Source organism: Salvelinus namaycush, chromosome 1 (assembly GCF_016432855.1).
Source record: "Salvelinus namaycush isolate Seneca chromosome 1, SaNama_1.0, whole genome shotgun sequence".
NCBI classification, from domain to species: Eukaryota; Metazoa; Chordata; class Actinopteri; order Salmoniformes; family Salmonidae; genus Salvelinus; species Salvelinus namaycush.
Genome location: NC_052307.1, coordinates 60616392 through 60637868, shown reverse-complemented (window position 1 = coordinate 60637868; position 21477 = coordinate 60616392). Strand labels below are relative to the sequence as shown.

Here is a 21477-nt window from a genome sequence, read left to right as displayed (position 1 = left end):
TCAGCCACTTTCCCTGCTAAACCTGGAGCGTAATTAATGACTCTGACCTGCAGTTGAAAATTCCACTGGTTGACTCCTTGTAAAACGTCAAAGAAACATGTAGAGGCAAAGTGGAGAGGTCAAAGAGCAGAGTCTGTCTCTCTCAGGTAAACTAATACTCCTTCCTTTTCAGTCTTGCTCTCTCCTGGTTTTCCCTGCTGTTCTATTGACTATGCTGTGGTATACTAACCTGACATGTACCTGCATGGGATGCTACTGTCCAGCATTTCTCTTACTCTGCTTCTTCTGTGTTCCCCTTTCCCCTTCATCTCTCTCTTTATCTTTCTCTGCCTCTATCCCTTTATCTCTCTCGCGTTTTCTCTCTTCTCTCTCTCGCTCTACCTCACTCTCTTCCACTCCTTCCCTCTTGCTCCCGTCCTGGTGACCTGGGCTGCCTGCAGTAGAGATTAAAGTGATCAAGGATCTGCCGTGGCCCCCTCCTGTCGGCCAGCTCAACCACAGTCCTGCCCTGGCCCTGCTGGAGGGGGTGGAGTCACCCCCCGCTCTGCCCCCCCAGCCAGCCCAGCACTCCCCTGGGCACACTGCCTGTGACCAGCACCACCATGGTGGGTTTTGTTGTCCCTGTCCTGTCTGTCCATCCCACCACCATCAGAGAGGCTCATCCAGCGCCCCTTACCCCTCATCAACAATGTCCCCGTGTCTCTTTCTCTTGCCATATCCATAACCATATCTAATTTCCATGGCTCATCCTCCTCTTCCTCCTGTTCCCTGATAGGGTACTGTACTGGTGAACTGTCATTGTCTGTCAAAGTAGAGAAATTACAAATTGCATGGGCGACAACATACCATTCAATGTATGGCTTCTTTTTCATACAGTTGTAAGACAACATTCCCTTCACTATGACAACATATGAAAACAGTAACAGCCAGTTTACTGTGTGACCTCATTGAGTGAGGAGGAAGTGATTGATCAGCTCTACAGTATCTTTAAATCAGTTTGACGGTTCACATTATCTCTGTAATAACTGCCCTTTTCTATCTGGATTACATATGGCAGAAAATCACTATTACTAGCCAGGTTGTGTGGACGAAGGCTCATTAATTTTAATGATGCTGAATTGCCTTCTGAATGGGTAATTGGAAGTGTAGGTGACCCGTAATGCTATTGTCAACATAGGCATAACTGTTCCAAGGCAAGCATCCCCTTGCCCACTGCTCTTTATAGATCATTCTCTCAAACCCTTGATTAAGAACCCATTCAAATCCCAAAGTTTACTACTCTTTATTTTGGTGAGAACATCCATGTAGCACAAAGTGTTTGACCTTGTTCTTATAATGCTCGGTGACCAAATAATAACCCCATTTCCAGAGTTCTGGACTTGAGTCACATGACTTGGACTCGGGACTCGTCTTTGACTTGAGACTGATGACTTGAAATGATCTGGCCAGGTTTTGTAACGTTTTGTGACTCATTTCATGGCAGAGTCTCCTTGGATTATGCAACACGCAGCAAGAGACAGTAGCCGCAGCATTGCCCTCGCAAAAACAAAAATTGCAACAGATTGGCTAGTGAAACGCACACTTGGCCCTCTGATTGGACCAGCAAACTGTCAATCAACACAGGTCGGGTGCACTAGTGAACATATTTCTGATTTGCTGTACAGCTATAAAATCGGGTGCAGCACAAACAGCAAATTGTAGAAAGAGGATTGCCATAATAAATTGTTTGGTGATCAAGAATATTGACTGTTTACTTTGCAAGCTCACCAGGAATGGGGCATCGGGCAACAATTAGACCTACTAGTATAGGCCTCCTGGCCATTTGGTATGTCAAAATTGCTTGAAATTGATAATTTACTTATCAAGCTTGCATTTGTAATTTGTTAAAACGAATTATTACTGTGACGAGGATACACTATAGTCTCTCCACTTGAGCTCTCCATACTCCCGCCAGCGGAGAGTGCTTTGTTTTCTTGCTTTCACACGTTTAAATGCATATGTGCTAAATCTGTATTCCATATATAATCCTACAGTGTTTGCTAGCGTTTCATCATTCCGTTTATTGCTACATGTTTGATACGATCCATTTTCATTTATCATACAATTTCTTACCCTTTGAGTGGACGCGATGTTTGTGCACATGAACGTTCTCAAGACTCCTGTGGTTGAAGTTCTGTTTATTTAATTCAATGTATGGCTTCTTTTGTTCATATTTTCCGGGTTATGTCCGAGTTCCATGTGTGCCCTACTGTATGTCTCTGTCATTCTGGTTGTGCGTAATAGGAGCGTGCCCTAGTGCGCATAGAAAAGGCTACGTGGCCTGCGCGCCATGCTATGGAGACAGTACGTTGAATAAGATAAATAATTGTTTCATGTACGAATGGTGATGAAATTAATAATCATCAAGTCTGATTAAAACAAATGTACAAATGTAACAATGGATGTGGAAATGTCCTTTTACATTGTAGAACCAGTTTATTGGTTGGAATTGCCAATTGGGTAATTGTATGGTCCAGGGAGTGGTCAAGTCCTTATATGGACCTGCTTGAGCTCCTGTTAGATGGATTCGATTTGGTTTCTCAAGGGGAGGCTGTATTGTCTTGTCCGCTACCAATGTCCGTTCAGATAGGACAGGTTATGCCTCGTACAGAAGCTATTTCTTTTGGGCTGTGTATATTTGGTAACTCTACTTGTATATGTTGTATGATATGGGCTTTCACCATTGAATCCCTGAGACCTGTAAAATAAATCTACACTCTGAGCACGTCAACCTGCCTTGCCTTCTGCTGATGTCACGCCCTGACGACCGCTACAAGATCCCTATTTTACAATTACATCATCCAAATGTGTTGTAGACAAAACTATAAAAAGTGCTGTCTGGTAGCCTCAATAAATAGACAAAGATTTGCAGTCATCACATGTATAGATGCATTTTTAAATTGACTTATAAAAAAACGTGTCTCAACTTGACTTCCTCTTAGAATGCAGACTTGGACTTGACTCAAGACTCACCGACCCATTCTACTTGAGACTCACTTGAGACATGGACCTTGTGACATGAGACTTGCTTGTGATTCGATGAATAGTGTCTTGGTCCATTTCCAATTATGAAGCCTCCATGTGTTTGCCAATGTTTGCAGCTTTTCCACAGCTCTACAATCAGTAACTAATTATCCAGGGAGAGCGAGGAGAGGGACCATGTTTAGCAGAACTTATACTCAGGCTGAGGCTCTGTACTCCCCTGGTAGTGTAGAGGGGGTGTACTACTGTAGAGAGACCAATGGAGTCTGGGGTTTAAATTGGAAATGTGTTTGTCCTTCATACTGTTCTATCCATTCCATTCCAACCAGTACAATGAGCCATCCTCCCTCCACCAGAGAGCGAGCCAGTAAAATGAGCTGGCTGTGTTCTGAGGGTGAGGACAGGGCAGATGTTTGATTTATGCCCCATAATGCCTTGGGAATGGCTCCACTTCACCCATGCATGGGGTATGAGTGGGTTTTAGTGTGGCGTCTGGCTGAAAGAGGATCCTCTCTCTGTCTGAACTCCCACTACATTACATGGGTCAGATGTTGGATATAGAGACTGGGGGTGGAGGGCTCTCTGACCTTCCTGTGAGTACAATTGCATGCTTCTCACCTCCTGTCGCCTCTGGCTACAGGCAGGCCTCCACTCAAACAAGAGGACATAGTAAGAGTAGGTAGAAGTTGTTCCTAACCACTGCTACAGGGTCAGATGTTTTGACATCCTCCTAATGGTTAAAGTTGGGTGTAGGGTAATTAATCTGATCCTAGAACTGTTGTTAGGGGCAAAAGCCATTGCTCCTCCTGGCCCTAGCCAGGTCTCCAGGTTACAAGTGTTACCAGGGCCATTATGATTAGCTGTGTGATATGGACCTGGATGGAACAGCGCCCGGTACAGCCGAACAGAACCTGTCTCACCAGTTCAACATCATTATCATATTTAAATATTGCCTGACAGCCGTGACAGTACAGATATTACATCTACATATAAATAGAAGACAGAGTCCTTTGTCTGGATGTAATAAACAGCTTTTGCCTTTGTTTTCTGATGTGAATTGATTGTCTGGGTGTTTAGGCCATTCTCTTACCTTCTCCTCCCGTTGTCTCACTAGAATACAAAACAGTGTAATTAAAAGATATCCAGATTTCATTTTTGTTCAAGGAATCTGCGGGCTTTTAAGCCTTTGGAGGATTGTTCCTTTGTTTTTGGAAAAAACGTCGGAATACGTTTTGGGATTAGATAGAAAAATAACATGCCTTGATGTTGAACTCATCAGAGAATAAGACCATTGGGCTCAGCAAATGTGTTTCTATATAATCCTTTCAACAGATCCTTATTCGACTTCCCAAAGCACAATATTCTCTGGATGTCAACAGAAAGCAGTGGTTTTACAAGCTGCTCGTTCTCTCCCATGGCCTTGTATGGTTTCATGGTTTGATGCTCACAATGTGCCATGCATTTCAATGAGCGTTCAGACCTGTTAATCATTTCACACGTCAAGCTGGAAATCTTAATTGTAACCCTATAATACAGCAGTAGATCTCAAGCTTTCCCCACTGACCAGTGAACTCACTCTTTTGATGGAAGTACCATTAGTAAATGAGAATTAATTAGCTGGCTTAATTAGTAAATGTGCTGTGTGGAAGGTGGGTGGTTGTCTCAGTGAGAGAAGGCAGTAGTGAGTGGTTTTCAGCTTGCTGGATTCCTTTGTCGCTCTCTCTCTGCTCTGCTTTGCTCTAGGCATGTTCTGGTCCTCTAGATGTCCTTTTGACCTTTGTGGCCTGCATTTATCTAAGTCCCAGCCAATCAGCTCCCTCTCTCCATCTCCCTTCCTCTCTACCTCCATCCCCCTCCCTCCATCCCTGCAGCCTGTGTTTTGTTGGGAGCCTGTAGAGATAGGTGGAAGGCTGGAGAGGGTGGGCCCTTCAACCATCCATCACCGTCTGACTGACGGTTCAATCTGATACCGAGATTCCATTTGCTCTGCTTTACACGCCACAATACAGGTAGTGTAGACAGGCTGGCAGACACACACACAGAATGGTGTGTGTGTGTGCGTCCGCGTGGGTCCTTCCATCACTCTAACTGCCCCCCCAGGGCTCATTACCTGTGTGCCAATCCTCTCTTCAATCTCCTCTTGTCTGTCCTGAGTGTGAGCGGTGGAGAATGAAAGGGAATGAGTTTGGGCTGAGTATCGCCAGGAATCAGCCAAACTATAATACCACTGCAGCTCCAGCTATTGTGGGGGAGACGGTTGGCAATCATAGAAGACACGGGCTCTTCACACTCAAACAAATAAAATGGTTGCTCTTTTGTTGTTGTTAGTGGCTTACTCCTTAGTAATGCCTCTTTGAAGCTATGTGCGTTGCCTGTGAAAAGGCCTGTTCTGACGGTCGAGGTTGAGTGGTGAACGCCGCTGAGGATAGCCATTCACTCTGCCTAGGTGGAGGAGTCAAAAGCAAGAGAAGAACAATTATTTAATCACATTGAGCTGGTTCCTTGTGGATCTGATGTTACTGTAGATGTCAGAGTTTAATTGAGGTGTTTAGGAATTAGTATTAGGCGTAATTAAAGTGGGATTGAGAGCACTGAATAGGGCTCAGGTGAACGTCAGTCTAAACTATCATGATCAAACCAATAATAACAGACTTTAGTGTTGGTTCATATTACTTCATAGCCGTAGACATGGAATGGAGACAGACATTGCCAATGTCATGTACTGGTATGTGATAGAACATGCTCTGATGCTATCAGCTGTCTGCCACAGTGATGACAGATAGCTGACCGAAGGTTTCCTCACATGGGAACGCCTCGTGTTCTGATAATACTCTCACATTCACCAACACATACTGACACACTCATATAGCCAACACCAACACACACATATACGTTCAGAGCACAGGAGGTTGGTGGCACCTTAATTGGAGAGGACGGGCTCATGGTAAAGGCTGGAGCGGAATTAGTGGAATGGTATCAAACACATAGCTTCCAGGTGTTTGATGCCATTCCGTTTGCGCCGTTCCGGCCATTTATTATGAGCCGTCCTCCCCTCTGTAGCCTCCACTGTTTCAGAGATACAGGGGACATTGTTTTTTTTATAGAGATAGGGTTTTGTTTCATTAAAGAGGAAATAAAATATATAGACTACAGCAGTCCCTCTCCTGCTGTCTCTTTCTCTGACATTATTGCACAAACGTACACTCAGGGGAAGGTTTGCTGCAGAGCTACAGATTGGCTGTGTCCTGGCTGACAGGGTGAGGGGCTGCAAACACGCATCTTTTCCCACCCGGTCAGTCTCCATGGAAACCCTATCTCACACACATACACATATACATTAAACATATATAAAGGGAGCTACTTGTACCGTTTACAGAAACGGATTTGTGAGAATATATCCTCCATATTTGACTTTTATTTAACAACGGAGACTAGCAAAACAAATAATTTGGCCTCATTTATACTGTACAATGTGTGTCATCTTCAGACTCAACTATGTATTAGTGCTATAAACTGTATCATTATAATTTTGTATAGCCAAGCCATGGAACTGGTTTGAGTTTTAGAGCAATGCTTTAGAGGCTGTGTTTACACAGGCAGCCCAATTCAGATATTTTTTATTTTTGGCACAAATTGGTATTTTGACCAGTCAGATCTTTAGCCAATTATCTGGGCAAAACATGAGAATTGAGCTGCCTGTGTAAACGTAGCCTTAGTTTATTAAATTAAATAAGTACTTATTCACATGAACAATATAAATTAGGTTAAGGGGAGCCCCTGGTGGTCACTGGAGGAACAACATGATCATGTATGTGTGATGTAGCTTTGCCAGTGGTAAGCACATGCTGTGCATGCTTCAGGGATGCTCAGAATAGGTTTCTGCAGTTCAGTATGTAGCTTAGCATCAGGCAGACAGTTAATTGCTTCTAGTTGTGCATGTCAGGCATTTACATGAGGTTGTTTTCTAGAAGACATCTACATTTATTGATTCATAAAATATAAACAAACGCAACAATTTCAACGATTTTACTGAGTTACAGATCATGTAAGGAAATCAGTCAATTTAAATAAATTCATTAGGCCCTTATCTATGGATTTCACATGACTGGGAATGCAGATATGCATCAGTTGGTCAAAGACACCTAAAAGAAAAGTAGGGTCATGGATCAGAAAACCAGTCAGTGTCTGGTGTGACCACCATTTGCCACATGCAGCGCGACACATCTAATTTGCATAGAGTTGATCAGGCTGTTGATTGTGGCCTATGGAATGTTGTACTACTCTTCTTCAATGGCTGTGCGAAATTGCTGGATATTGGCGGGAACTGGAGCATGCTGTCGTGCACGTCGATCCAGAGCATCCCAAACATGCCAATGTCTTGTGAATATGCAGACCATGGAAGAACTGGGACATTTTCAGCTTTCAGGAATTATGTACAGATTCTTACGACATGGGGTCGTGTATTATCATGCTGAAACATGAGGTGATGGCAGCGGATGAATTGCACGACAATAGGCCTCAGGATCTCGTCACGGTATCTCTGTGCATTCAAATTGACATCGATAAAATACAATTGTGTTTGTTGTGCGTCGCTTATGCCTGCCCATACCATAACCCCACTGCCACCATGGGGCACTCTGTTCACAACGTTGATATCAGCAAACCGCTGGCCCACACAACGCCATAAACGCTGTCGGTCATGTGCCTGGTACAGTTTAAACCGGGATTCAACCGGGATTCAGCCATGAAGCGTGCCAGTGGCCATCGAATGTGAGCAGTTGTCCACTGAAGTCAGTTACGACAGCGAACTGCAGTCAAGACTCTGGTGAGGATGATGAGATGAGCTTCCCTAAGTTTGTTCAGAAATTCTTTAGTTGTGGAAACCCACAGTTTAATCAGCTGTCCAGGTGGCTGGTCTCAGACGATCCCGCAGGTGAAGAAGCCAAATGTGGAGGTCCTGGACTGGCGTGGTTACACGTGATCTGTGGTTGTGAGGCCGGTTGAACATACTGCCAAATTCTCTAAAACGAAATAGGAGGTGGCTTGTTGTAGAGAAATTAACATTCAATTCATTGGAAACAGCTCTGGTGGACATTCCTGCAGTCAGCATGCCAATTTCACACTCACTCAAAACTTGAGACTTTTGCTGTGTGACAAAACTGCACAGTAGCCTTCTATTGTCCCCAGCACCTGTGTAATGATCATGCTGTTCAATCAGCTTCTTGATATGCCACACTTTTCAGGTGGATGGATTATCTTGGCAAAGGAGAAATGCTCACTATCAGTGATGTAAACAAATTTGTGCACAACATTTGAGAGAAATAAGCTTTTTGTGCGTATGGAACATTTCTGAGATCTTTTATTTCAGCTCATGAAACATGGGACCAGCAGTTTGATACTTTTGTTCAGTGTATAATGGTGGAAGGACTGTAAGGACTCTCAATGTTACAATAGCTTTACAGAAAGTGAAACGCTATCATTTGACTGGAGGTGTGGTCTAGACTAGACACGCTTATTCCACCCCTCTCCATCGATATGTTGTGATTCCAGCAGCTCTTGTCTGTCTGTCTGTCTGTCTGTCTGGAGGAGCTATGTCCACTCAGTGAAGTTAAACCCAGGCCTGGAGTGAGATTAGCCCTTGAGATGAGTGGTGGCGGGGGGCATGCAATCACAACTAAGAGTATGCTAAATGAACTGCTTCCATCAGAGGCTCAACGTTTGATGTTGCTCCACTCCTCTTGAAGCCCTAAAGCGGTCTTCAGCATTCTGGCAGTGACAGACTGGCAATGTGTTTGATGTTGAAGGGTGAACTCCGTTTACTGCTGGGGGTAGCAAGCCAAGGCAATTGGAAATGGGGCTCTTTCCAAAGGATGGTGTGACATCAACTACAGAAATGACCTGTGGAGTAAAACAGCCCACTCTCCTGTGTCAGTGTCTCTGACCGCTGACCACTACCAGAAAGATCTGAGGTTTCAACTTCTACTCCTGGTCCCCTTCCACCGTCGGATCTCACATCAGACTGTGTAAATAGGGAGATTAAGTAGCTTGTTTCTGATTGGTCTAAAAGCAAATCTCTGACCTCTGACTCTGTCAGGGTCGTGTCACGATTTGGATGGATCACCTCCGATCCCCCATCAGGCCGAGCAGCAAAGCCCTGAGAAGTGCCAACTTCCAAGGGAGCCTGTCTATTCTCTAGTTAGTGACCTTGGCACTTTTCAAGGCCTGGCTCAATGATTAACCTGGACTAGTTTGTGCATGTTGTGTTTTCCCTCCCGTCTGGCATTGTGTACACAGTGTGGCTGGATTGATTTCTGTCTCGCTCTGCCTTCATCTGTGAAGTTCCTTGAGGGGGATGTGTTGTACAGAGTGGTGGGGTGTGTGTTTAAACACTGAGGCATGGCTGTCTCCTCTCATTAACACATCTCACTGCAGCACAGCCGGGAAAGACCAGGAGGAATCATGAAAATTAAGTCACAGCAGCTCAATGTTTCACAGATATGCCTGATGTTTTGAACACATGCTTCTCTGAACTCAACGCCACTTTAATTGAATTGCTTATAATTGATGAATACAGGAAACACAAGATGGATTTCAATGGTCAGATTGTTGAAGCTAGAATCCTTAGTTGCTACATCCATTTTAGACTTATAATGTAATGATATATACCCATTGATTCTTGAACAATATAACTTGTAAATGTGTCATGAGCTTAGTTCAACTGTCCCCCATCAGGCTCCAAAATATCAGCTTGTTTTTACTCTGTTTACAAACAATGTAAACAAACACCGAATAGCCTCAAAACATGGTTAAAACTGTAATTATGATGTCATAGATGGTCTGTCCTTGCATCCATAGCTCTATGAATTTGAGTGGTTACATTTCTCGAGGCCCGTCCCTTAGCTTTTTACAAAAAAGGAGGCGGGGTGTCCAATGTTCCAAGGCTGATATTTGAAATGTCTCCAGGAAGACCTCTATTGAGATGCTGTTGTATTGTGATACTCATATCTGGCTGTGGGTCTCTCCTTCATTTACAGTCCAGTTTGAAGGGGCGGAGAAGTCCAGAATGTCGCCCACCAAGGAGGGTAAAGGAGGGCGTCCGCCCCGCATCCACTCCAGTTGCTGTCTGGTCAACACCAAGATGAGCTCTCTGGACCACTGCAGTGCTGCTCTGGGGGAACGCATTGACCCCTCCTTGTCCCTGGAGAGCCAATTGTAAGTCATCCTCCCCTACTGTCTTTCTATCCACAGATCTATAATGACTAGTAATTCTATTCCTGTGATTCTCTCTAGGGATTTGGTACTTTTGTGTTGGTGCTTCTGAGGTAGAGCTGTGTGGAGATATTTGATTGTCTTTTGATGTTAGATAAGACACTTTCTCCACTTGAAACTCTGTTTTATCCTCCCTCTTCTCTCCGCCCTGTAGCTGGTACCATGGAGCGATCAGCAGGACGGATGCGGAGTCTCTGCTGAGGCTGTGTAAAGAGGCCAGCTACCTGGTGAGGAACAGTGAGACCAGCAAGAACGACTTCTCCCTCTCACTCAAGTAAGACCCTTCCCATACATACTGTCCACTACACACAAGTAATCAGTGTACAGTTGATGACACACCACCCTCTCACACACTAGAGAATATACAGCACCCAGTACCTACTGTGCCTTCCGAAAGTATTCCTACCTCTTTTGACTTATTCCATATTTTGTTGTTACAGCCTAAATTCAACATTTATTATTTTGATTGAATCCATTTTGATTGAATCCACATAATACCCCATAATAACAAAGTGAAAACATGTTTTTAAAATGTTTGCAAACTTATTGAAAATTAAATACAGAAATATCTCATTTACATAAGTATTCATACCCCTGTGCTATGACACTCCAAATTGAGCTCAGGTGCATCCAATTTCCTTTGATCACCCTTGAGCTGTCGCTACAACTTGATTGGAGTCCACCTGTGGCCAATTCAATTGTTTGGACATAATTTAGAAGGTAACACACCTGTCTGTATAAGGTCCCACAGTTGACAGTGCATGTCAGAGCTGTTCGTAGATCTCCGAGATAGAATTGTGATGAGGCATATATCTGGGGAAGGGTATAAAACAATTTCTAGAGTGTTGAAAGTTTCCAAGAGCACAGTGGTCTCCATCATCAGGAAATTGAAAACATATGGAACGACTCAGACTCTGCCTGGAGCTGGCCGTCTGACCGAACCGGGCAACATGGACCTTGGTCAGGGAGGTGACCAAGATTGGTGAAGTACTGTGGAGACTGTTGTCCTTCTGACAGGTTCTCCCATCTCAGCCAAGAAACTCTGAAGTTCTTTTCAGTGAACTTCAGAGTTTCTTGGCTGAGATGGGAGAACCTGTCAGAAGGACAACAGTCTCTACAGTACTTCACCAATCTGGGTTTTATGGTAGCGTGGTCAGATGGAAGCCGCTACTGAGAAAAAGGCACATGACAGAACGCCTAGAATTTGCAAAAATGCTGAAAGATTCTGTGGTCTGATGAGACAATTGTTCTCTTAGGCCTGAATACAAAGCGCTATGCCTGGAGAAAACCAGGCACAGCTCATCATCTGTCTATCCTCATCCCTACTTGATGGTGGCAGCATCATGCTATGTGGATGCGATTCAGCGGCAGGGACTGGGAGACTGGTAATGACAGAGGGAACAATGAATGGAGCCAAATACAGGCAAATCCTTGATGAGAACCATCTTCAGAGTGCAAATTACCTTAGACTGGGGCGAAGATTTACGTTCTAACAGTACAATGACCACAAGCATACAGCCAAAGCAAAGGTGGAATGGTTTCAGAACAAGAATGTGAAAGTCCTTGAGTGGCCCAGACAAAGCCGAGACTTGAATCACATTGAAAATCTGTGGAAAGATGGAAGGTGCTTCTACAAAGTATTGACTTCATGTAAATTAGAGGTTTCATTTTCAATAAATGTGCATTTCTAAAAACATGTTTTGACTTTGTCATTATGGGGTATAATGTGTAGATGGGTGAGAAAATAAATTGACTTAATCCTTTTTGAATTCAGGCTGTAACATGACAAAATGTGGAATAAGTCAAGCGGTATGAATACTTTCTGAAGGCACTATATACAGTATGACACACACACACACACACACACACACACACACACACACACACACACCACTGAGGGTGTTCACGGGTTATCATAGAGTAGAGTTCTATTGATAGAGTACCAGGTCAACACACAGTACAGCACCATTATTCTGCCTCCAGGAGTCTTCCTCACCTCCTACCTACCTGCTGACTGTCTCTTCAGTATGGTTATACACATCACCTTTAAGAACCCTGTCCTTCCTACATGATGCCCTCCCACCTCCACCAGGTAACATCTCTGGCCCCGCTGACTTGCCCAGAACTGAATTCATAATGCCCCCCTAGCTGACCTCTGCCCCCTGACTGTGACCTGTCTCCAGGCCAGCGGAGGGTCCAGGGGACAGGCCCTGATTTGTTTCGTCTGGTCTGACATTTGACTGGAGGGTAGCTTAAAGGGTCTCGCTGCACAGCTGGCATTCACCTCCACAGGGCAGTCACATCCCATCGACTCAGAAGGCTCTGAGGGCTCACACCACCGCAGGGAGCCAGCCAACTGATGAGTGTCAGCGGGCTGCCATTTCACCAGCACTCAGCAATACCTGGCTGAGAAAAACATTTCACCACAGGGGCAGAGAAAGTTCCTCTGATATGAGCTGCAGAGAGGATAACTGCTTGAGTTATGGCCATGGAAGACAGTTCTACAGTATTATTGTCACCTTTCTTCAGATACAAACTGGCATTTGTGTTCTTTTGTTAATCACAATAAAGCACATATCTGTCGATAAAGTCAGCGATAGATTAGATACGTTGCAGCGGGAGGAAAAACCGTTGCTGGTCCCAAGGACGCTCCTCGTCAGTCTGCTTTAGGCTCATCTCTGCTGGCAGGAGGAGATGATGCTGTCCAGAGCTGCTCCACTGCTCCTCACACTGACTGACTGCTCATTTCATTACCAGAGCTCTGGGACTCTGCTCTGGCCTGCCTGGGGGGACACACAGGGAATTAGACTGGTGGGCTTGATTGGACAGACAGTGCTGGGCCATTGGCTGGACTGTCTGGTGCAGTAGGCTGGTAGGCCTTATTGGATAGACAGGGCTGGGGTTGTTTGGGGTGACTTTTTTTAACTAGGCAAGTCAGTAGGCAAATTCGTAGGCAAATAAGTAGGCAAATTCTTATTTACAATGACGGCCTACCCCGGCCAAACCCGGACGACGCTGGGCCAATTGTGCGGCGCCCTATGAGACTCCCAATCATGGCCGGATGTGATGCAGCCTAGATTCGAACCAGGGACTGTAGTGATGCCTCTTGCACTGAGATGCAGTGCCTCAGACCGCTGCGCCACTCGGGAGGTTACTAGGACACGTCCCATGCTGTGTCTGAGGGGGTGGAGGAGAGCAGTGTTGATCTCCAGTAGGAGCTGTCCTTCTCAGTCAGAGCCCACGCACTGTGACCTTTCAGCCAGCAGCACTGAACCTCTGACCCTGTCAGTCCGGCTGCCTCCATGGCCAGTCACTGTAGTAGAAAGTCATATTGACTCTGAGTTCAAAGTTCAAACGCGTAGACTTCTGAGTGTGTCTAGGACCACCAATGTCCATCCCAGAATAATGGGACTAATCCAGAAAGGAGTGATGGAATGAATTGTTCCGTGTCTGTGTGCTTGTGAACCATAAATCATAGTTGTGTAAAAGGCTGTTTACAACACACTCTTTGTTGGACCTCCTGCGCGGATCAGTGGAGATGTCATCCACACAGGGCAGAGGGCAAAGGCAGGAAGGCAGATATTTCTAAACCGCTCTGGTGTGTGTGGTGGATCATGTGCCTGTGTCCTGCCAGCGTGACTGTGTTTGTTGTGCAGTACTGGTAGGAAGCAGAGGAGGTTGTAGGGTCATTCAGATCAACCCAGTAAACAATCAGCGGGTTGATTCATGGAGCCGGCAGTGGGGAGGGGGTGACACAGAGTTCAGTCTGCTCATGTTGGAGCCTCCTTCTCCTGCTTCCTAGAAACCTTTGTGGCAGAGGCTGGAAACCCAATGTTTAGGTCAGCTACTCCATCTTGGCAGATGCTGAAACCTCTGTGGCAGAGGCTAGAGACCCTGTGTTTAGATACTCCATGTCTGGAGCTGCTGAAACATTCATGGGGCCAATTCGGCGACACGTTTGTGCTTTGCATCATTGATGAAGGCCCAGACTTTCACTAACCATGAGTCTCGAGAGCCTTTTGACAGGGAGAGAGGGTACCTTGTCTCTGTCTCTGTCTCTGTCTCTCTCTCCTCTCTCCTCTCTTCTCTCTCCTCCTCTCTGAAGATGAGTGGTCTTTTAGGTGCATAAAACACATTTAGCCTTTCACTGGTCTCTGTCTCTCTCTCCTCTCTCTCTCTCTCTCTCTCTCTCTCTCTCTCTCTCTCTCTCTCTCTCTCTCTCTCTCTCTCTCTCTCCCCCCTCCTCTCTTCTCTCTTCTCTCTCCTCTCTGAAGATGAGTGGTCTTTTAGGTGCATAAAACACATTTAGCCTTTCACTGGTCTCTGAGAGGCGTAGCTCTCCCTCCTCCCCCTAGGGAGGGGTTTTACACAGCCGGGTTTACGGGCTGACTGAGGTAGAAAATAAACCGTTGATGAAAGAGGAAAACAATGATTTATGCAACAAAATGTGTTGATGCTATAACACATGGGAAACTAGAAAGCCTTGGAGTTGTAGAAAGAACAACAAAAGCTCTCCGTGTTGGCAGTTGAACTCATGTCAGGAGAGGCAAAAGTGTCTCAGAAAAGTGTCTCTTTGTCTTTCTTGTGAGAGACACCGGGCTCTCCCAGTGAGGGCTCTCCCAGTTTGTTATGGAGTGCGTGGTTCAGTGCAGTTCAGTGCACAGTTCAATGCGTTTTATTAATGCATGTTTTCTTGGATATTACCACAACTGGAATGGTTCCCAAATCAAACACAACAACAACACAGCTTTGTGTTTTGTACAATCTAGTTGACCTATAATGAGCAGCACCAACCACATTCTTGTTTTTAAAGTCACTCTAAACCACGAGGAACAGGTATGGTCATGTCCTGATCATGTTTGTAATCCTTCCAGTCAGACACGCTCTGTTTGTGGCTGCCGCAGTACGTATTAAACCGGAAGAATAGCTATTCAGGACATTTCATTGTCCCACAATGCTTCATAAGGTCATGGCTTTCTTTCTGGATCATTATCTTCTGTTGGGTGAGTTTGGCTTCTCTGAAGCCATGGATTTATTACATTGAAGCATCATTCGTGGTGCAGTCTAATATATGGGAGGTAGAGATAAACGATGACGGCTGTCAGCCTATTTCTCTGCTGTGGGGATGAGAGGGTTCAAGTGAAAGTCATAGACCCCGGTGAACAGGACATCAGACCTCCAGAGGGAAATTAATCCCGATTAGACAATAAAAGCGCACAACTAAATAGGATACGATAACAAACACAAAAGGTCCAGTCTTGTCAAAAATAGCCCTACATTTCTGTTATCAGACAGCAGTGAGTAGTGGTCTGTTGCGCCGCTGTCTCTGAGTCTCCACGGAGCTGAAACGCGATAAGCGTAGCTAAACGCTGACGGGTAAGGAAATCTTAGTTAAAAAATTATTATTATTCCTATTGATGTGTTTAGCTTTTTAAGTGGTGTGCTCGTGTAACCCAAGGCCTATCTCCTCAAGCTGTTGATGAATCAAACACACTTTGCCTTCAGAGTGGCCTCTCCTCTCCTGGCCCAGCTTAAGAAGCAGCAACACAGTGACTGCATCCCAAATGGGCACCCTAATTCCCTATATAGTGCACTACTTTTGGCCTAAGCCCTAAATGGGGAACAGGGTGTATTTTGGGATGTAGGCAGTGAACCGGCTGTGTGACTAGAGATATCTGTCCTCATCTACTCCAACCAATAAACTTTGATTTGATGAACATCCTAGTAATGACAGAGACGTATTCAACTGGAGGAGCTGGCTGGCTGATCAGGCTCAGTGATGGAGGAGGCTGAAACTAGCTGTATTTACTTCACTTTTATAGCAGCAGAGAAACCCTGCAGTCTCCCTCAGCTCTCTTATAAAACGATCATCCACCTCTCCTCACGCTAGATGCTCTCAATCTCCCTCGTTTCTTTTACGGTCTCTGTCTCCCCCTCTCCGACTCCTCTCTCCTTCTATCTCCCCCTCTCTAACCATACTTTTAGTGCAGAAACTATACATGTCAAGGCTGTGACTTGCCAGTCTTACAGCAGCAATGTGTTGAAGAGAAGATATGAGAGAATTCTTGTTGACTGTCCTTCATCTGCATTGGTCCTTACTAGTTCCACCGTGTCACACTAAGGTTTGTCTCTTGGTTCATGAACTGATGAAAGATATGACTTACAGTAAGTATTTGCCTCTGATGTTTTGAGAAATGTCATTTTTAATGGTTATTGTCCCTTAATTGAACCTGTTAAATTTCCTCTTGATCCTAATGTTCTCTCCATGGCTTTGTTTCTGCTGGTGTCTTGAGATAATATGGCTTCAGGCTTTTCAAATGTATTTATAAGATAAGGGAAGTATGGACATCTCATTTAAGATGCCCAGCAATTTGTGCTTTCTGCTGATAATGGACACACACACACACACAGAGACAGAATGGATAAGAAAACATATTTCCATCTTTGAATGCCACTCCCCTCTTATGGGAACAGGAAGTCATTGCAGTCCATCACTGTCTGGCTGTTATTCCACTGTTTTATTTCTGTTGACAGGAGAGGTGACACCTGCTCTGCTAAATATTGTATATATACTTTTCCTAACTGTGTAAGTCCTCCGGGTGAGCTGATTCTGCAGTATCTTTGGCATTGCACAATGCAAACAGAAGGGAAAAAACATTCTCTGGGACCATGAGTCTGTGTTAAAAAGAAAAAAGGTTTCTGATAAATGGTCTCCTGAGGACTTTTCCGCTAGCCCCTCTCCCCCTCTATCTCACCATCTCCCTCTTCTTCTCTCTCTCCCTTTTCCCCCTCTCCCCCTCTTCCTCGCTATCTTCCTCTCTCTCTTTCTCCCCTCTACCTCACCATGTCCCTCTTTCTCTCTCTCTCTCTCTCTCCTTCCCCTCTCTCTCTCACCTCTCTCTCTTCCTCTTCTCCACTCCTCCTTCTCCTTCTATGTGATCAAAGGCCTGTGTCACTGCCCTTTTCCCCCTCTCCCCCTCTTCCTCGCTATCTTCCTCTCTCTCTTTCTCCCCTCTACCTCACCATGTCCCTCTTTCTCTCTCTCTCTCTCTCTCCTTCCCCTCTCTCTCTCACCTCTCTCTCTTCCTCTTCTCCACTCCTCCTTCTCCTTCTATGTGATCAAAGGCCTGTGTCACTGCCCTCCTCCCTGCAGCTTCTGTCTAGTGCAGCATAATGGGTTTTATACAGCCACATTTCTCATTAAGACAAGGCTCCAGAGCAGGAGATTACTTAAGAGCTGTAAAGCACACAGATCCAAGGCTCCAGGCTCAGCCCTAGAAATACTGAAGGGAGCACAGCCCAGGGAGCTTTTAATTTGCTCTGCATTTATTAACTGGTGTAGCCTAAGTGATTCTTCCTGGCTGCTCATTAGACTAGTAGGACTCTCTACTTACTGTACATAGGAGCACGCAGTATGTGACCTGGGTTCTAACCCAGCCCTACTGTACTGCATCGGCTGGGAATGATCTGTCACACTGTACCGCTGGGAGATAAAGCATTCATCGTTTTTAGAGCTGAAATACTGTTTTCTCTCTCCTTCTAGGAGCAGCCAGGGCTTCATGCACATGAAGCTGTCGAGGACGAAGGAGAACAAGTACATCCTGGGTCAGAACAGCTGTCCCTTCGACAGTGTCCCTGAGATCATCCACTTCTACTCCAGCCGCAAGCTGCCCATCAAGGGGGCCGAGCACATGTCCCTGCTCTACCCCGTGGCCATCAGGACACTATAGTGACACGTCTTTCCCCAAAGGTCACACAGGGGTCAGGGGTCAGATGCCCTCCTGCCACCGCCCATGGGAAACCCTGTCACTCTGCCTTTCTCCTTCTGTCTGATTGGTCTGAAGGACAGAGTTCAAGTTGGCGGAGGAGGCAGGGATGATGATGATAACACAGCTCACCTGTCATCACCCACCTGATCCCAGACCAGCTATTAACTTTTTGTTTGTATTTGCTACAACATTATCATTGCATCATTGACTGACACATTATCTGCTGACAAGGATTGTTTGACTGATCCCACAGCTGCTTCCTCAACAGTACCACTCTACCAATCTCCTCCACACAAGACCTGTTCATATTGGATTTGGCTCCATGTTATGCTGAAAGTGTTTATTTAGTGAGGGGAAGCTAAAGATTGTAATGTCCTTTATAAAGGAAGTGTGGAAGGCACATTAATGTATTGGAGTTGGGTTATATATGGGCACTCTACAGTGGCCTGCAAACTCAATAAACCTGCCCTGTGTGAATACTTTCCCCATCAGTGCAACAACAGTTTAGTGTTTAAGTGCTGTACGGTCTACAGACTGACGTCTCTGTCTATTCCCGGGACTGCAATTTCTGATATCCTTCACCACGGGGGTCCCATTGGTAGGACAGTGTAAGTACAGCTCTGGTTTCACAGTCAGCAGACTGATATATGGATCACTATGTTACACAGCAGTAGCCCCATTGGCCAAATGAGCCAGAGATGGGCGCCTAGTCTCAAAATGGGCTAAATTACCTTCCCAATCCGCCATCGTAGAATATCTTTGTATGGGTAGAATGGAATATGCCTGCATTGTCTACCTCAGAAAATCAATTTCATTCGTGAATCTGCAGATCAATAGGTACAATGGGATTGCAGATATTGATCCAACCCCCACCATGCAACTCTGATTCCCAACAAATTGCATCTATGGTTTAAGAATATGTTTTTGCATAAACCAGTCAATCAGATAATGTTTTTGGTTCTTATTTTTAAAACTACATTTTACAGATCAGCATTTGTATGTATAGTCACTATGAAATTGTGTGATGTCAGTAACAAATGTTTGGTTAATGCCTTATAATGCATGGGTTGAATCAGTCGGATTAGATCCGCTGATTTCTAGAGTTCTGCTTCTTTCAACGATTGTTCTGTGACTGTAATTTATTCTGGGGTAATTCTTCTTATTACAGATGTGTTACCCCTCTCTGTGAAGGCCTGCCTCGCGGCATCCGGCCCTCACTATTCTCTGCCATGTGATCGTGTTTGGGCAGAGCCTGAATACCCTGGGCCTGGCCTCATATACTGTGGTGCTTCGCTTTGTGTTTTAGTCAGTTCTGCTTCATGTGTCCAACTGCCTCTGTGGCCTGACTCTGACTCTGAGACACTGATGAGTAATGGTGTCTCGTGACCAATGGGATTGTCAAGCCTCACATAATGACTGTCTGTAGAAACCCCATGGACCAATCGGAGGACTCCATTTTCCTGAATGAACTCAGACCTCCAGTCTGTCATAACCCATCTATTTGTTGTAATTATTGTTGTAATTACACACCTCAAAATTGTTTTTTTATTCACTTTACTCTTGATTTCCTCCATTGTCTCTGTGTTCTATCCTCTCTACCCACACGACCCTATCTTATTCTGGTACAGACCTTGAGGTTAGAGACATTGCTTGAAGCCTCTCTTTGTTCTTTGAGTTTGACTTCTCCCCTGAACCAGAGGGACTGACGTGTCCTTTAAAATCTAAATGTTAATAAGGAGAGTGCTGAAGCATGCTATGCAATCCCATAGCCAGTAGGTGGCATCATTGCAGATGTGGAAATCTAAGGCTGTCCTCCAATTGGCATTTCCAGAGAATTATATGAGTGTTTGCTGGAGGTGAATTGATTCTGTTGGTAAGATAAGGGAACAAGTAAAGTAGGGTTGCATACAGCAGCAATGGTTCCCAAACTTTTTTGGTTACTGTACCACCAACTGAATTTTACTCTGCCCGGAGTACCACTGAAGGACCCCCTCATGTGCATTTTACCAGTAGGCCTATGGTCTCATGAGTCTTCTCAAGGTACCCCCTGTGGATAGACCAAGTACCCTCCAGGGGTCCTAGTACCCCTGGTTGGGAACCACTGGCATACAGTATATGACTCTTCATGGCAGGTTTAGGAGTTTGTCAATGTCATGATTAGACTATCCCACACTTTCATGAGGTAACTGATGTTGACGGAGAGGGCCATTGTATGTAATGGAGGGAAATTGTGCTCACAATTTATTAATTAAATAAATATATCAGTACCAGTCAAAAGTTTGGACACACCTACTCATTCAAGGGTTTTTCTTTATTTTTTACTCTTTTCTACATTGTAGAATAATAGTGAAGACATCAACTATGAAATAACACATATGGAATCATGTAGTAAGCAAAAAGTGTTAAACAAATCAAAATATATTTGAGATTCTTCAAAGTAGCCACCCTTTGCCTTGATGACAGCTTTGCACACTCTTGGCATTCTCTCAACCAGCTTCATGAGGAATGCTTTTTCAACAGTCTTGAAGGAGTTCCCACATATGCTGAACAATTGTTGGATGCTTTTCCTTCACTCTGTGGTCCAACTCATCCCAAACCATCTCAATTGCGTTGAGGTCAGGTGATTCAGCACTCCATCACTCTCCTTCTTGGTCAAATAGCCCTTACACAGCCTGGAGGTGTGTTTTAGGTCATTGTCCTGTTGAATAACAAATTATTGTCCCACTAAGTGCAAACCAGATGGCGTATCGCTGCAGAATGCTGTGGAAGCCATGCGGGTTTAGTGTGCCTTGAATTCTAAATAAATCACAGACAGGGTCACCAGCAAAGCACCCCACACCATCACACGTCCTCCTCCATGCTTCACGGTGGGATCCACACATGCGGAAATCATCCGTTCACCTACTCTGGGTCTCTCAAAGACACAGCGGTTGTAACCAAAAATCGCAAATTTGGACTCATCAGACCAAAGGACAGATTTCTACCGGTTTAATGTCCATTGCTTGTGTTTCGTAGCCCAAGCAAGTCTCTTCTTCTTATTGGTGTCCTTTAGTAGTGGTTTCTTTGCAGCAATTCGACCATAAGGGCCTCTGAACAGTTGATGTTGACTTGTGTCTGTTACTTGAACTCTGAAGCATTTATTTGGGCTGCAATCTGACGTGCAGTTAACTCTAATGAATTTATCCTCTGTAGCAGAGGTAACTCTGGGTCTTTCATTCCTGTGGCGGTCCTCATGAGAGCCAGTTTCATCATACCGCTTGATGGTTGTTGCGACTGCACTTGAAGAAACTTTCAAAGTTCTTGAAAAGTTCTGCCTTGACTGACCTTCATGTCTTAAAGTAATAATGGACTGTCGTTTCTCTTTGCTTATTTGAGATGTTCTTGCCATAATATGGACTTATCCCTATTTGGTGAAAGA

At 44.9% G+C, this 21477-nt stretch overlaps 1 protein-coding gene across 2 annotated transcripts in view; it reads left to right on the top strand.

Moving 5' to 3' along the window:
• LOC120046509 (SH2 domain-containing adapter protein F-like) overlaps positions 1 to 20356 on the top strand; it is a 121702-nt gene extending 101346 nt beyond the window's left edge. For both annotated transcript variants that reach the window (XM_038991816.1, XM_038991807.1), the window contains 3 exons: positions 10056 to 10233; positions 10445 to 10564; positions 17834 to 20356. In XM_038991816.1, coding sequence (XP_038847744.1) covers positions 10056 to 10233; positions 10445 to 10564; positions 17834 to 18020 — 485 coding nt within the window. In that variant the 3' untranslated portion in view covers positions 18021 to 20356. The remainder of the gene's footprint in view (positions 1 to 10055; positions 10234 to 10444; positions 10565 to 17833) is intronic.
• Positions 20357 to 21477: the final 1121 nt, after the last annotated feature.